The sequence below is a fragment of the Ceratotherium simum genome, chromosome 27 (genome assembly GCF_057802395.1).
Source record: "Ceratotherium simum simum isolate JZ-2026a chromosome 27, ASM5780239v1, whole genome shotgun sequence".
Lineage (NCBI taxonomy): Eukaryota > Metazoa > Chordata > Mammalia > Perissodactyla > Rhinocerotidae > Ceratotherium > Ceratotherium simum.
This window is the reverse complement of record NC_141926.1, coordinates 490,947-507,446: the sequence shown is the minus strand read 5'-3', so window position 1 is coordinate 507,446 and position 16,500 is coordinate 490,947. Positions and strand designations below refer to the sequence as shown.

The window sequence follows — 16,500 nt, the reverse complement described above, 5'->3', positions numbered from 1 at the left end:
ATTTTTTGAGGACCCTCTATATTGTTTTCCATAGTGGTTGCACCAGTCTACATTCCCACCAACAGTGTATGGGGGTCCCTTTTCTCCACATCCTCGCCAACACTTGTTATTTCTTGACTTTTTGATAATAGCCATTCTACCAGGTGTGAGGTGATATCTCCTTGTGGTTTTCATTTGCACTTCCCTGGTGCAATGATGGTTAATGATGTTGAGCATCTTTTCATGTACCTGTTGGTTGTGTGTATGTCTTCTTTGGAGAAATATCTATTCAGAGCCTCTGCCCATTTTTTAATTGGATTTTTTTTTTGCTGTTGAGTTATATGAGTTCTTCGTATATTTTGGAATATACGTATATTTGGAATATATTTGGAACCCCTTCTCAGATATATGGTTTCTCTCATTTGGTAGGTTGCCTTTTTATTTTATTGATGGTTTCCTTTGCTGTGCAGAAGATTTTTAGTTTGATGTGGTCCCATTTGTTTATTTTTGCTTTTGTGGCCTTTGGTGTCAAATCCAAAAAATCATTGCCAAGATTGATGCCAAGGAACTTACTGCCTGTGTTTTCTTCTAGAAGTTTTATGGTTTCAGGTCTTACATTCAAGCCTTTAATCCATTTTGAGTTAACTTTTTGTGTGGTGTATGATAGTGGTCCAGTTTTATTCTTTTACATGTGGCTGTCCAGTTTCCCCAACACCATTTATTGAGAAGATTGTCTTTTCCCCATTGTATGTTCTTGGCTCCTTTGTCATAAACTAACTGACCATATATGCGTGGGTTTATTTCTCTTCCATTCTCTTCTCTTGCATTTCTGTTCCACTGATCTGTGTGTCTGTTTCCATGATAATACCACACTGTTTTGATTAGTGTAGCTTTGTAATATAATTTGAAATCAAGAAGTGTGATGCCTCCAGCTTTGTTCTTCTTTCTCAGAGTTGCTTTGGCTATTCAGGGCCTTTTGTGGTTCCATACAAATTTTAGGATTGTTTGTTCTATTTCTGTGAAAAATGCCATTGGGATTTTGATAGGAATTGCATTGAGTCTATAGATTGCTTTGGATAGTATGGCTATCTTAACAGTATTAATTCTTTCAATCCACTAACACAGAATATCTTTCCATTTCTTTGTGTCTTCTTTAGTTTCTTTCATCAGTGTCTTATAGTTTTCAGTGTATAGGTCCCTCACCTCTCTGGTTAAATTTATTCCTAGGTATTTTATTCTTTTTTATGCAATGGCACATTGGATTGTTTTCTTAATTTCTGTTTCTGATAGTTTGTTGTTAGTGTATGGAAATGCAACTGACTTTTGTACATTGATTTTGTATCCTGCAACTTTACTGAATTCGTTTATTAGTTCTAACAGTTTTTTGGTGGAGTCTTTAGCGTTTTCTATATATAATATCATGTCATCTGCAAATAGTGACAGTTTTATTTCTTCCTTTCTAATTTGGATGCCTTTTATTTCTTTTTCTTGCCTAATTACTTGGTTAGGACTGCTAATACTATGTTGAATAAAAGTGATGAGAGTGGGCATCCTTATCTTGTTCCTATTGTTAGAGGAATAGCTTTCAGCTTTTCACTGTTGAGTATGATGTTGGCTTTGGGCTTCTCATATATGGCCTTTACTATGTCAATGTACATTCCCTCTATATCCACTTTGTTGAGAGTTTTTATCATAACAACAATTTCTGATGTAATTAAATATCTAGTCACTATTCAGATTTCCCTGATTATTTAATTTTAGTTTGTTTGTTAGATTCAAGATCAAAATGAGGTAAAAAATGTTGCACTTGGTGGAGACTGGTTTTTAAGTCTTTTTTAATCTATGGACTCTTTCTCTGTCATATTTTTCTTGCAATTTTATTGACAAAAACAGGTTGTTTGTCCAGTATGTTTCCCTAGCCTGAATTCTGATGACTGTGCCTCTGTGGTGTCATGTAATGTAGTCCTCTGTCCCCTGTGGTTCCTGCACGTTGCTGGTTAGATCTAGAGGTTTGATCAGACTCAGAATGTTTGTTGCCAGAATGTTTGTTCTGGCAAACATTCTTCATAGAAGGGGGCATACGCTGTCTGGTCATCTCTCTGTTGTTCAGCACTCCTATGTCCACTGATTTGTTAGGACTTCACGGTGCCCCTCCTGTGATTCTGTCATTCCTTCTTCATCATTGGCTGGAGCAGCTTTAGAAGTTTCCTCCACAGAGAGTGCACGTCCTCTTCTGTCACCGGGGACCTAGAGGGCAGGTTATGCAGGAAAACAAGGTCAAGGATTGATGTCAGAGTAATGAGCAGTTTCCCAGAATCCCCTAAAAGTGACCAATGAGTTTTGTTTTGTTTATTTGATTCATTATGAACTAGTGGATTTAAACATATTGGACGTGTTTCAATCTGCTGTAGTTATTATCTTCATTTTTCAGTGGTCAGTGGGAGTGTCTTCAGGGTGGCTCTTAAGTCCTTTTGAGACCCCCTGGGACTCTCTGAGGCCACAACAGAGAACAGGAAGATCAGACGCTTGGGGCAGGTGGGGCATTTCGTGTCCTCGACCTGTCATGGCTTGGACCCCAGGGGCCTTGCTGCCTCCCGGGGGAAGTGGAATTGGGACCACCATCTGGGCACTTGACATTAGTGGCTTAGTCACTGTTTCTGGGCTTTTTTCAGGGGACAGAGTAGGAAGTGATGTCTGTCTGTTTGTAAGATTACCTACATCATGAGTTTATACTGCTGGTTCCAACTCATGTTTAGGACCATGGGGTTCTTACTGAACTCGTTGATCTCCTTTCTCCTACAGGGGAAAGTTGCAGCTGTCGCCGATTGCAGCAGGACTGCTCACTTACCTCAGGCCTCTACACACACTGCAGCATCAGAATAACCCTCGCTATACTACCTTTACAACGTGAGCTTTCTGAGAGCAGCTTGCCCATATGGCATATCCCATGAGGGGTGGACTAGTCAAACAAGTGTTTAAAGTCACTTTAAGTAGATTCTGTCTATGTGGCTGTGCCACCAACCTGACTCCAGCTCGGTTGAGTTCATTTGTTTTATTTTACTTTCAGTTGTTAGGAATTGCTTTTTAAAATTTTAAGTTTTTTGTATGTAAAATATATACATGATTCCAAAGTCAAACCTGAAAGAGAAGTCTAGCTTCTGCCCCTGCTTGTTCGCTCCTTCTCCCACAGGAAGTCATCTAACACTGCTTTTATGGCATATCTAACCTTCCGTTGTTTGATGTAAGCAGCTACAGGTTTATGTACGTGTGTACACATGCACAGTGTGTGTGTGTGCATGTGTGTGTTCAATGACAGAGAAGGTACACACATCTCTCGCTGTTTTCTCATTTTATAAGTTGTCCCAGAGATCACTGTCTCCTTGACTTCTGGATTTGAATGTTCTCCCAAGAGCAGTTACCTGCCTTCCAGCTTCTTACTAGCCTCGAGTTGGTCAGCATGTGCTCAAACGCAGTTCCTCCTATCTCGTGTCCTTCCCTTCCAGGCCATCGACAGCATCCACCAGGTGGGCGTGTACTGTCTGGCCCTGGTTCCTGCCAACACCTTGCCCAAGGCTCCTCTTGGGGGGATTCACATTTCTGAAACCAAGCAGCGCTTTCTGGAGGGGATGCTGCACCCGTGTAATGTGCTAATGTGCCCTCACACCTGTGTTACCAACCTTCCCAAACCGCGCCAGAAACAACCAGGTTAGTTGTACATAACAGTATGTGTCTATTCCGTCTTAAAATTGGTAGCAGCTATACCTGTGGTTAAACGTGCAGCCCCATTGGACCCTACATCTCTGGGGTGGGGGTTAAGAGCCAGAGTGAGTGACACACGAGGTCGGTCACTACCTCCTGCCTCCTGAGCCACAGATGAGAGAACTTTACCACGTCACCAGGGGTGTTTTCCACCTGCCTGTTAGAATCCATCTCCACGACTAAATTCAAGCGTGGCATCTTAGCTTTGGAAGCCTGGGTGATGGCTCCTGGGAGTAGAAATGATGTCCAAGAGCAGACTTGGATCTTGGGGATCTACAGAGCCACTGTTGGCCACTGCTGTGCCGTGGGGCAGCCAGCCAGGCTGAGGCCTGGGGTTCGTGCTGCTCCCCTTCGCCCTGTAATCTGCCACAGCCATGGGGTTGATGGCACCTGGGAGGTCTCAACAAATGGTCAATTTCCCTTCCCTGGTTTAACTATTATATACAGTTTTTCATTCCTTTGGTTATGTAAATTTTTAGTAAATGCTAACTTTTCTTTTGTTGATTATTGAACACGTAAAATATCATTAAATAAAATACATTTAATCAGGAAGATTTAATTTTCTGATTTATACATAAAATACAATAAAACAATGAAATATATTAAAAGTTTAGCTGTGGCTGAGGTCAAATCGTATCCCCCCAGCTAATGCCATATGATAAATTTTTCAATCTGGCATTGTTTATATTTAAGAGAGAGATTCTCTTTGTCACTTAGCATAAACCTTGTAGCTGGTTTCCTGAACAGCTGTATCTTAGTGAAGAGTCACATGCCTAATTCAAACAAAAAGTGCGATAGAAAGAAAGTCACGTGATGATTATATATCTGGAGTCATCAGCTTCTCATTCAGAACCCCCCCTTGTTTCCTAGAGGTTGGACCAGCCTCCATGATTGTTGGCAATCTGGTTGCTGGGAAGAGAATCGCACAGGCCTCAGGGAGGGAGCTGGCTCACCTGGAGGACAGCGACCAGGCGAGGAAGGTAACAGCCCAGGGCCTGGGAGGGTGAGGAGGCCCTGCTCCCTCCTGTGTGAGGATGCAAGAGACTGAGCTGGCCTCTCTGCGCAGTTCCTGTTCCTGCCAGACGTGCTGCAGTGGCGGGCCCACACCACTCCCGACCACCCGCTGTTTCTGCTGCTCAACGCCAAGGTGAGGGCAGGGCCTGTGCCCCATGTGTGGGTGAGTGGAGCCCACCAGTTCTCCAACACTCCACACTCTATCCTCATGATTTCATGTTCAAGATCAGGCCTTCACTGGCTGGCTCTCTCTGCCTACCCTTTTCTATGTAGAGCCCTCGGCTTTCACACAGTTCACACAGTAACGTTTCTGTTAATTTTGTATTTAACAGGAAAATTCTCATTAGCTTGCTTTTCAATAAGAACAGTATGCATGTAAATACTCCTAAGTAAGCTAAAAGGAAATGTTTATTTTGTAAAAATTAGAATTTAGACTTAATGTATTTGTTTATAGCTTTAACATGACAAACACTGCTTATTGTCCTGATCCTGCTACAGATTCAGAAATTCACTCTTGTGAATTTTGGATACTTTTAAATGTGTACTATACTGTACTAGGAGCTTTTAGGATATAAAGAAGGAGAAGCTGTAATCCTCACATCCAAGTTGTGGGCAAGTAGACCAAATATAAAGACATGAAAAGTTAAATCTATAAAAACCCCGCGTGACTGTTAGATGTGTCCTACAGACCGTAAGTATGCTTGCGCTTTGACACAGCAAGGGGCCCATCACTGTGGTCTTAGAAAACGCTAGTCCAGCTTTCATTGCTGCTCTTTACTGGTCACTGTTTCTTCATTCAAAAGACATTTATTGATGCCTACTCTATACACAGTGTTAAATAAGATAAAAAGGCCCCCGTTTTCAGGATGCTTAGAGTAAGTCTTCCCTGCTAGAAAACTAGTCCATAGGAGAGATTTATGTTCCTTGTTCACTGTATCCACGGATCTAGAAAAGTCTTCAGTAAACATTTGTTTTACAACTGATTGAGTTCTAAAGCATGGAGACAGCCAGTAATTAACAGTTGACCACGATAAAATCTGCTCATGATGAGAACTTGAAGATCAGCACGCGGGGATGTGACTGAGTGCAGGGGCTCTGAGGCAGGCAAGGCCCAGGCGCTGGGTTCCACCCCAAGGGAGTGGCAAGAAGCCCTGGATGGGGCTGAGCCATGAGAGGCATGATGCGGTTCAGGATTCTGGGCGACTCCTCTGGGTTGTAGGAGAGTAAATGTGGGAGCCAGGGTCCTGGAGGCCATGGTCCAGACATGAGAGGGCAGATCAGAGAAGAGGAGAGCAGTGGAGACATGGACAAGTGTGAGATGTGGTCAGAGGCAGGGCCTGCAGGACCTGAGAGTGTCCTGAGTGTGGGCATGAAGATTTGGCTCTGGGTTGTTGGCTGAGTGCCTGAACAGATGGAGCAGACGGAGCGCTTCTCAAGGGAGGAGGGAGCCATGGGTGGGGGTCTCACAGACATGCTTACCAGCCCTGCATGTGGAGAGGTTGAGCTCGGTGGAGCGGTCAGCCCACAAGAGCCCAAGGTCATCTTTAAAGCTAGGAGACAGCTCAGGAGGAGCCAACAGAAGACAACCTGGGCTTCTCCAAATCCATTCCAGGTTTTTCTCAAAGTTACTCGTAAGTTTTTGCATTTCTTTTGGTTTCAGCCTTCTCCAGGTTTGAGTTGTCCTTAGGTCCCTGAGGATGGGCTGGTCTTTGACCTGGGAGGAGGCCTGTGGCCATGGCACAGGGTGGCCCATGGGCCTTGGGGTCTCCAAGTCACCTGAGGGAGCTGGCAGGGCTCAGAGCATCTGGGCTCCCAGTGAGCCCAGTAGTGATGTTCTGCGTCTCAGCGTGGGTTGTGAAAGCGAGTCTAGTTGGCTTGTGCAAAGCGTTGAGGGCCTCTGGGCCTGGCTCGACATATAAGCCCATTGGCCTGTGCAGCGGAAGCATCAATCGAGGAAAAGTGAGGGGTTTTGACGTTACGCTGATCTGTCCTGGAGTAATATGATGATTAGACCAAGTTGCACTTTTAGAGGCCTCCCTGACTCGGGTCAGCAGAGGGAGGGAGGCCTTTACTGGGAACTGGTCCCCAGCCCAGATGTCCTCACAGACATGAGGTGAATGGATGAGCTGGTCCAGGTGTAGAGAGGAGCCCTGCAAGTCAGCCCAGGCACTCTGAGAAAGCAACTTGCAGAATGACGTGCTGACTTGGTGGATGTGAAGTTGAAACATGCATAAGCTGGGGCCAGCCCAGTGGTCTGGTGGTTAAGTTCACGTACTCTGCTTCAGCGGCCCAGGGTTTGCGGGTTCAGAACCCGGGCCTGGACCTATACATGGCTCATCAAGCCATGCTGTGGCAGCATGCCACATACAAAATAGAGGAAGACTGGCACAGATGTTAGCTCAGGGACAATCTTCCTCACCAAAAAAAATAAATAAACAAACGTGCATAGTCTTATAGTTTAGGGATGCTTGTTTATTTATTGTTTATTATTTATTTATGTCTTGTTTATATTCAGGATGGTGGTTGCTTCTGGGGAGGAAGGGGATAGAATTGGGAGGTGTATGCAGAGTGGTCATGATTTATTTTAAAAAAGAGAAATTGGGGCTGGCACGGTGGCATACTGGTTAAGTCTGCACATTCCACTTCAGCAGCCCGGGGTTTGCGGGTTCAGATCCCAGGTGTGGACCTACACACCACTCATCAAGCCATGCTGTGGCAGCGTCCCACATACAAAATAGAGAAAAATTGGCACAGATGTTAGCTCAGGGACAATCTTCCTCACCAAAAAAAAAAGAGAAATTGAAACAATGTGGCAGAATATTATTAGGCAATGAGAACCTGGATATTTATGATGTTATTCTTTATAAAATTGTTATATTTAAAATATTTTATCAAAAAGTCCAAAAGCGTTTTCTTTAATCGCAGTCTCTGACTGTCCCAGACGGGTGGAGCACCCACTGCGACGGGCTCTCAGGAGACGCTTGATGGCTTGTCCATTCACTGCTGGCACAAGAGCCACCGTTGGGAATGGTAGTTGAGATCCAGGTGACTAGAAAGGATAGCAGATGTGTCTCTAGGCCCAGCACCTTGTCCTGGTTCCTTGTCCTAGCACTGGGAGTTCAGAGTACAGGATATGCCCAGTGTGCACACAGGAACCCAAGGAGCAAGCATTCTGTGCCCCACCAGCTCAGTGGTGACTCAATTGCTTTCCTAGGGGACGGTCACGAGCACAGCAACCTGCGTCCAGCTGCACAAAAAGGCAGAGAGGGTAGCCGCTGCCCTGATGGAGAAGGCAAGAGTGAATGCTGGGGACCATGTGGCTTTGGTCTATCCCCCAGGTAAGCACACCAGGCGGTCCTCAGCCCTCCTCTCTGCACCCGCCCACCTCTCTTGGCTCTTCCCTCACCGGACAGTCCCTGGGGGTGCCAGTGTCATGGCCACCTTTCCCAGACTGCTGTTGCAGTGGCTTCTGGTAGGCTCCCGGGCTGCAGTCCTGCACCCCTGCAGCCAAAGCAGTGCAGCTTCTGAAACTTAACTGTGGGTTTTACTATTTACAGTTAACTTCTTTACACATCTGTGCCCCTGTTGTGATTATGACCCGATTGTGATTGTCCACGTGCCTTATAGCACAGCTTATACTGTACTTCTGCTTTGTTCCTCTGCTTGTCTTTCCCCGTCTCTCCCCAACTTTCTTTGTGAGGAAGATCAGCCCTGAGCTAACATCTGCCAGTCCTCCTCTTTTTGCTGAGGAAGACTGGCCCTGAGCTAACATCCATGCCGATTTTCCTCCACTTTATGTGGGACGCCGCCACAGCATGGCCTGACAAGCAGTGTGTCAGTGTGCGCCCGGGATCTGAACCCAGGCCGCCAGCAGCGGAACGCACGCACTTAACCGCTACGCATGGGGCCAGGCCTTCCCCGACATTTTATTATTATAAAAGCAGACACCCTTGTGACCACCAGCCAGGTCAAGAAATAGACCTTTGCCAGGCACCCAGAAGTCCCTTTGCACTCCTGTCCCAACCACAACCTCCCACTTTTCCCAGAAGTAGGCTCTATCCTGACTTCCAAAGTCATCATTTCCTCCATTTCGTTATGTTTCGATCACCCCGATGAGCATCCCTACACATCATAGTTTTGTCTGCCAATTTTCTTTAGATTTGATATATTTTTAATGTCTCCTTTAATATGCAGGCTCCCCCTTCCCTCTCCTCCTTAAAGTTTATCTACTAAAGACCTGGTTTGATCCTGTAGAGCTTCCCACAGCCTGGAAGTTGCTGAGTGCATGCTCGGGGTGCGAGTCAACATGTGCTTTGGTCCCTCTGTTTCCTGCAGGTTGGCAGCTAGATCCAAACACTGGGTCAGACTTGGGTTCAATTCCCTTGCCAAGACTATGTGTGGTATTGAGTTATTTCATCAGAAGCAACATGCTGGGTTGTCTCCTTTTGCAGTATTAGCAGCCATTGATGCTCAATGTTCTACATTCATTAATTCATTAGGGGTCACAAAACAGTGATATTCTAGCATTTCTTTTTCATTTATTAGCCATAAAACTAATAAATAGACACTTCCCCTCATCTAGTATTTGGTCACCCAGTGGTAGGATTCATAAAGGAAGGGCAGGATAAGTGTTGATTCTTTCCTTCTCTTGGTTTTCAGTAAAATGGATTTTGTTCCTTGTCATACTCCAAAGGTGACCAATCAATGGATTTAAAAATATATATATATATGTATATATATCATGATATAGCATAGATTTATGATATATCATAGATTTAAACCTATTTGTTGGGTTTCAATCCTTTGCAATTATTTTCTTTATTGAAGCCCAGATGGCACTTTGGCCAACAGGAACCTCTCTGACTGGCTCCTGAGTCCTTAGGACACGACCTCTGGTCCCTGATGGCTTCACTGCTGTCTGGTGTGACAAGGTGCTCCAGGCTCATCTTGTGCCTGTCCTACCCCAGACCTGGAATCAGCTGTCTCTCCAGGGACCCCCAGTCCTGCTGTTCCCACAACAAAGTCTGGGCATGAGGGATGCTCATTTCTCCTGGGTTGGCTGCTATTTGTTAGCCTTTTCAGTGAGCAGAGCTAGGAATTATAAATAAATATAATTATATCTCTTAGAGAGGCACTACCTCATGAGTTTGTACTGTTATATCCAATTCAAATTCAACATTATAGGATTTTTATTAAACCTCTGCTACATGGTATCTATATCTCCTTTTTTCCATACCAAGAATCCTGATTCTGCAGGACAGAAGAGATGATAGAATTTGAATACCCTGTAATTACTCACTTAACTTTATCCCACATCACACACAGCATTCCCAAAATAACAAATACCATGACCGCCTATGTGATTTTTGAAAACAGTTTAAAATTTTTTGCACATGCTTTCTCCATCCCCATCTTCTTCTTATAGTGGTGTGATGTCAGTGTTGTCAGAGGGACAGCCTTGACAAATCCAGCCTTGCTGTTTTCACCCTCGTTTGGTTCCAGTTCCACCGGTGACCGTATTTCACGCTCACCTTCAGTCTGCGTGTCTGTGTCTTTCTGGTCAGGCTGGTTTTCTGAAGCCCATTCTCTAAGTGATTTCTCAGGAGGGCTTCATGGGAACAATACCCCTGGGTTCTTGCTTGATAACAATTTGTACACTTTGTAATTGAAAGTCATTTTTGCTAGATAAAAAATCCTTGACTCACATTTCTTTCCTTGAGTATCTTAGTTGCTCCATTTTCTCCTGGTATAAAGCATCAACAAGCCTGATGATAATCTAATTTTCTTTCTCTCTGAGTCCCTTGCTGTTTTTGCCTAGATGCCCAAAGGATATTTTTCCTTTTCTTGAAGTCCAGTACATAGTCTTGATGTTGGTTGTTATGGGTTAACATTCTCGTGTATAAGGTGTCTTTAAATATGTAGCTTCACAACTTTTTTTTCTAATTTCAAGGAAGTTTTCTAGAATCATAGTTTTCTCTGCGTTCTGTGCCCTTGCTGGATTTTCTTCACGCACTCCTCCTTATGTCATCTGTGTGTTAGATCTGTTTTGTCTTCAGTAGTTGTCATTTTTTCTTGACGTGTTTCTGTTTCTTACTAAATTTCTTTTTGAGTTTTAAAAGTTCCTTTCTTTTCATCTGTTTTCTTAAGGCTTTATCTGTTGTCTTTATTTGCTCTTGTGTTCCTTCTGGTTTCATCTTCATTTGTGAAATGATTTTTTATAATTTCTAGTTCTTTCCTCATTTCTGACTTTTTTCTAATTCTGATTTCTGTTATTCTTTTGTATCATTTTCTTAATGTCTTTTAGCACATTTTGAAGTAGACAATTACAGTTTTTATTTGCTGTCTTTGTATGGACAGATGATATTCTGTTTTTGATTCTTTTTTCTTATAACTTTGTGTGGGATTTCAGCTTGTGCAGTGGCCTCCCAGCCGGCTCTGTCCCCTTCCCCATGCTTCCTGTGGCCTCTCCCTCTTGTTTCTTGTCTCTACACTGCTCCACGTGTGTTCCACTTCCAGAAACACTCTCTTCAGTGTGGGGCCCTGCCCCCTGTTGGGGTGAATTGCTGTTTTCAAATGCTCACAGGTGTTAATTGTCACCAATGACTGGATGAATGGTTTTCTTTCCTCTCCCTGCTCTCTGATCAGACCACAATTTTGGAAACAAGAAGGTGGTGATCTCCCCAGTCAAGAACAACTATGTCTCCCACCGGGCACTCCATGTCCTTCCTGCTCCCTCCCTGACCTCAGAAACTTCTAGAAATCTTCACTTGTCCCTCCCCTTCCCTCCTTTCTTCATCCCCAACTCATCACTTTGTTGAGGGCATTTGGTTCTTAGGAGAATTTCCTCACTTGTTTCAGTGCATACCCCAGACGGTGTGTCCTTCCCGTTAGACTGGATCTCGCCCCCTCCTCTCCTCCCTACCCGCTCTATTCTATCCTACCCCTTTCTTCAGGTCTCAGTTCTGTGAGTCTGTTGTTTGGCTATTAGCAGGTTGTTTTTCTTCCAGATCTGGGCGTGGGCCATACGCACTTAGAATGTCTTTCTCTTGCACTGGCGACTCATGCCTCAGCTGGAACGGAATCCAGGTCTCTCTGTTTCTCTTGGTTTTGTATGTGCTTCTACAGGGGTGTGGGTGATAATGCCACTCTCTGTTTTCCCTTTGTGAGTTGTCGTTGTCCTAGAATCTTGTTAGTTTTCCTTCTCACCTCCGAGTTCAGGAATTTTACTGGGGTGTGCCCAGGTGTGGGTCCTTTCTCTTTTTCTTGTTCATTTAATCTTCGGACTCTCATCTTCATCTCAGGAAAATGTCCTTTTTCATTACTGCCTTATTTCCTTCTTTTTCTGCTTCCGGAACCCCTCTGACTCATGTTTGCATTTGCCCTCCATGTCTCGGATCTGCTCCGTGGTGACGTCCCCTGTGTGTTTGCTCTGTGCTGACCTCTTGCTCACCTGATCTCCAGGCCACTTGTCCAGGCCCCAGCAGTGACCGTCTGTTTTCAGCTTATCTGGTGGGACCCCGGGTGCACTCGGCACTTTCTCTGTGCTGGGACTCCTCCCGCCAGTGGGAGCTGGGCAGCCTCTTCCTCGGGGGGCTGCCGTGGAGTGTAGAAGTCCCTGTGACCATCTGCCCACCTGCTCCCCTGCCTGGGAGCCAGGGTGAGGTGGCAGCCTGGTTTACTTCTTGACACAGGTGCTTGGTAATTTGAATACTCCAGAACTTCCACTGGCATTTCAATTCCTTCTACTTTTTCCAGTCCCTGGAATGCAAGGCTGTTTTTCCCAGGGGTGATTGTAATTCCCACTCTTCAAGTACCCCCTGGGTTCCAGGTGCTTTCTGCAGCACCTTCGTTTAAGGTGAGCATCACCCTGACTGAGAGGAGGTGGAGACACAGCCCTGCTGGAGCACTCCCTCACCCGCCGTCAGTGCCACACCATGCTGAGAGCCTGGGAGGACGAGGGCATTTCCTGAGCTCAGGGCTGGGGCTGCAGGCCTAACAGTGAGTGGGAAGGCATGCTCAGGGAGGGGCAGGGCTGAAGTCACAGGGTGTGTGGGAACTGCCTTCAATGCTTCAATACAGGAAAGAAGAAGAACAGAGAGGTGGCAAACACGGTGCCATCTTGATAATTGAGAATCTGAATGATGAAGGTGGGAGCCTGATGCTCTTCTCTATCTTGGCGTACGTTTGACACTACTCATAAAAAAATTTTAATGAAAAAAATAAAATGCATGGTGAAGTTCTAAATTTACATTTTAAAAACTTAGCAGCAGGTGGAGAGTATAATAGGTGGAGGGCAGAGCCGTGGCCCTGTTGGAAGGCCTGGAACCTCCTGAGGGTGCGGGTGGTCTGCAGATGCACACAAGCGTGTGCCTTGTGCATTTTGGGGGGTGAAGGGAGAGTCCAAGACTTTCTTGCAATTCTCAAAGGGGTGTGTGACCCGAGGGATTACGAGCTGATGCTGCAGAAGGGTGGGGTGCTCACTGGGTGATGCCAGGGCCAAGAGAGAAGATGCACATGCAGGGAACAGCGGGAGCCTCATACGCTCAAAGTCATACCTTTCTCTGTTTAGTTTGACTTGTTTGTGGTGCATGGGGCGGAGTGGCCATGCACAGTATAAGACTGTCAGTGCACTGACCTCAGCATGGCCCCCATTCAGTCCTCCTAGCTACCCGCACGCACAGAGCAGATGGGTGTCCCCCTGGCAGTAGTACTGGTGGAGCCAGCCTGGCCGAGTGGGTGGGCTCAGGCCCCTGCTAATGACCAGCTAAGCTGCCCTGGTCCCAGCGGTCACATTCCCAGTTACTGATGGAGCACTGGGAACTTGTAATCTGGTGAGACCCATAGCCAGGTTAAATGTTGCACATTTATTTTGACTCTGGAATCGAAACAATCTGAGGCTGGTGTCTTGGTGTCTTGTAGCCTGAAGATGCCAGGCAAGGCCTCATGTGATTTGAGGCCAGCATCTGGAGGTGCCTCCAGGGTGTGGGGTGCGGGCGTTCTCAAGTCAGACTGAATTCAAAATGGGAAAATAGGCTTTAAGCGTGGTACGATTCCCCCCAAGTTTTAAATATGAGGAATTTTAAATATATAGAAAAGTTGCAGGAACAGTGCATTGGCCCCGCAGTGCGTCATGTGGTTGAGAGCGAGGTGGAGCATCCTGGCCTGTCCCTAGGGCCGTAGGCCTCCCTGTACACTGTCCAGCGCCTTGCCCAGGAGAAGCGCCTGGGCTGCAGCCCCCAGCCCCGTCGGGGCGCGGACGCATGGCCAGGAGGTGCGGAGCCTCGACCGGGCAGCCCCTGCATCCTTGGGTCCTGTCCGCGTCTGTCCTCAGGTCTCCTCCATGTCCATGTCTGTGTCCATGGTGGACGGTGCCGCCCCTGCATTCTTCCGTCTCCTCCACTGTGGACAAACAGTTCGGCCCTCAAAGGTTTCCTTGCTGCCCTCACTCACCCGCCCCACCGTCCACCCTGGCGCACAGGGATGGCAGGCAGAGCTCGCTGCACCACGAGGCCCCGGGCCGCCGCCCTTGGTGGCCTCCTCTGTGCCGTGGCCATGCCCCCTCCCCTCTCCCCGGCCTCCCAGGGGGACCACCTGCAGTGGGGACAGCTTTCTGTCCATGCCTAACAGCCTGTGTTTGATAAATACCCTATTCGTTTGGAGGAGTGGTGGTTTTATCCAAGTAAAGACCCCTCATCTTTTTCGCCATACCGTGGCACTAGACACCGGGAGCCGTGCTCGGCTCCGCACTGACTGTCTCTGCCCATGCGTCTCCCCAGGGGTCGACCTCATCGCCGCCTTCTACGGCTGCCTGTACTGCGGCTGTGTGCCCGTCACCGTCCGGCCCCCGCACCCCCAGAACCTCGCCACCACTCTTCCCACCGTCAAGATGATCGTGGAGGTACGTGTGTCCTCGGGCAGCGTGCGGGTCGGACTGAGGTCTCCACTCCTCCCGGCGTGCGGTCAGTTCTCTAGGGCTGAGCAGGTGGGTTTCCTCCCTGGTGCCGCATCTCACTCGCACCTTCAATCCCTGTGCTCCACAGGTAAGCAAGTCTGCGTGCGTCCTCACCACGCAGGCGATCATGCGGCTGCTCAAGTCCAAGGAAGCAGCGGCTGCCGTGGACGTCAGAACCTGGCCACCCATTCTGGATACAGGTGCATGCTCAGCGCTGTTGGTGTGGGCGCGAGCCCCGCGTCGGCGAACTCCCTGTCCTTCCCTTGTAGGGACTGCATTGTTGCCCCCGAAAAATAAGTTAGGTAAGAGCAGCTGAAGTAAATAGTGAGGAGGTGCTAAAAGGAGCCTCCAGCTGGATGCCTGGCAGGAGCTGGGCTGGGTGCTCAGAAAGGAGAGAACCATCAAGTTGGGTTCACTCATGGCACGGTTGCTTTGGCCAGTGGTGGTCCAAGGCCAGTGTGCCTGCAGACCGCAGCTCCTCTCGCTGCCTCTCATGCCCACCCATTGGCTGGCACTTGTGAGCACACAGACAGTTTCCACAGTGCACACGCATACACCCATATGTTGTCTCCATCATTGGTGAATGCTGCCACACGCCATGAAAGGCTTGTGGGCCAACCCAGAAGGGCTGAAAAACCTCGCCCCCACCCCCCATCCCCCCTCCCGCCCTGGCTCATGGGTTCAGCCTGGGACTGAGAGTGCTTTGCCCCTCCCCATCAAGACACCCCAAACCAGCACCCTGCAGGCTCCAACGGTGAGTCGTGGTACACGGACGGCCAGGTGGGCGCCGGCCAACAAGCAGACAGGAGTCTCTCCTTCCCCATGGTGCTTGCACTCCAGGGCGCCACCTGTGAGAGGAGGTCGGGGATAGTGTCGTCTGTAGCCACCTGCCTGATACCCAGCGACAGGTGTGGGGAGCGGCTCCAGGGCAGCTGGTGTGGGCCAGGGGTGGGCTTGGGAGCAGACTGGCTCCAGAGAGTCCCATCGCCTCACTGGCTCGCTGCGAGGTGGGCGGGCTCCTGCCCTTGCCTCACCTGTCCCCCCCTCATGGTCTTACAGGAACTTGATGAAGCACTGAGAGCCCCAGGAGCCCGTCCACGGCACTCTCACCGTGGTTGGAGTGCTTGTTATCCTGGCTCCGCCGTAGGCGCTGCAATTTTTGGCGATTGCCTGCTCCTCTGACCTTTCCCACACAGTTCTCATGGCCCGTCTCCTCCCCTGCATGTCCACCTCGGCACTGTCCCTGTCACCACATGCTGAGCACAGTCATGGGGGGCTGCTCTGTGTGACATTCACTTCCAGGTTGAAATTAGCTTCCCCAGCTGCACACACGGCCTGCTATCTCATAGCCCCACTTCCATCTGAGCTCACTCGCCTCGGGACTCCAGGGACGAATCATGTCTTATCTCTCCCTGCAAGAGCCTGAAGCAGCATTAACATCACTGGTCTCTCCTGCCCAGCAGATGACATACCGAAGAAGAAGATAGCCAGCATTTTCAGGCCCCCCTCCCCAGACGTGCTTGCGTATTTGGACTTCAGCGTGTCGACTACCGGAATACTAGCCGGCGTGAAGGTGAGTCCTCTGATCTTAGCTCCTGTTTGCTTCAGTCCTTGACACTGGGGTGGGCAGAAAGGATGTTGGATGCAGTTTATGCAGGCCCTTCCTTTTATCCAGAGCTTGAAGCAGCAATATTGTTCCTTACAGTTTGTGTTAAATACCAATAAACTGAAAAATTAGATTAGCCCGAGAGTAACCATATTTTGATGTTTTATGGTAATGTCTAAACTTTCTGATT

At 47.7% G+C, this 16,500-nt stretch overlaps 1 protein-coding gene across 10 annotated transcripts in view; it reads left to right on the top strand.

Moving 5' to 3' along the window:
* The window catches only part of DIP2A (DIP2 acetate--CoA ligase A), a 125,827-nt gene that overhangs the window by 95,237 nt on the left and 14,090 nt on the right, over positions 1–16,500 (top strand). For 8 of the 10 annotated variants that reach the window (XM_087417879.1, XM_087417876.1, XM_087417881.1 and 5 more), the window contains 7 exons: positions 3,483–3,684; positions 4,609–4,718; positions 4,805–4,885; positions 7,967–8,090; positions 14,529–14,650; positions 14,793–14,904; positions 16,165–16,277. In XM_087417879.1, the coding sequence (XP_087274005.1) occupies positions 3,483–3,684; positions 4,609–4,718; positions 4,805–4,885; positions 7,967–8,090; positions 14,529–14,650; positions 14,793–14,904; positions 16,165–16,277 (864 nt within the window). The remainder of the gene's footprint in view (positions 1–3,482; positions 3,685–4,608; positions 4,719–4,804; positions 4,886–7,966; positions 8,091–14,528; positions 14,651–14,792; positions 14,905–16,164; positions 16,278–16,500) is intronic. The other 2 variants (XM_087417873.1, XM_087417875.1) reach the window with 1 other exon arrangement.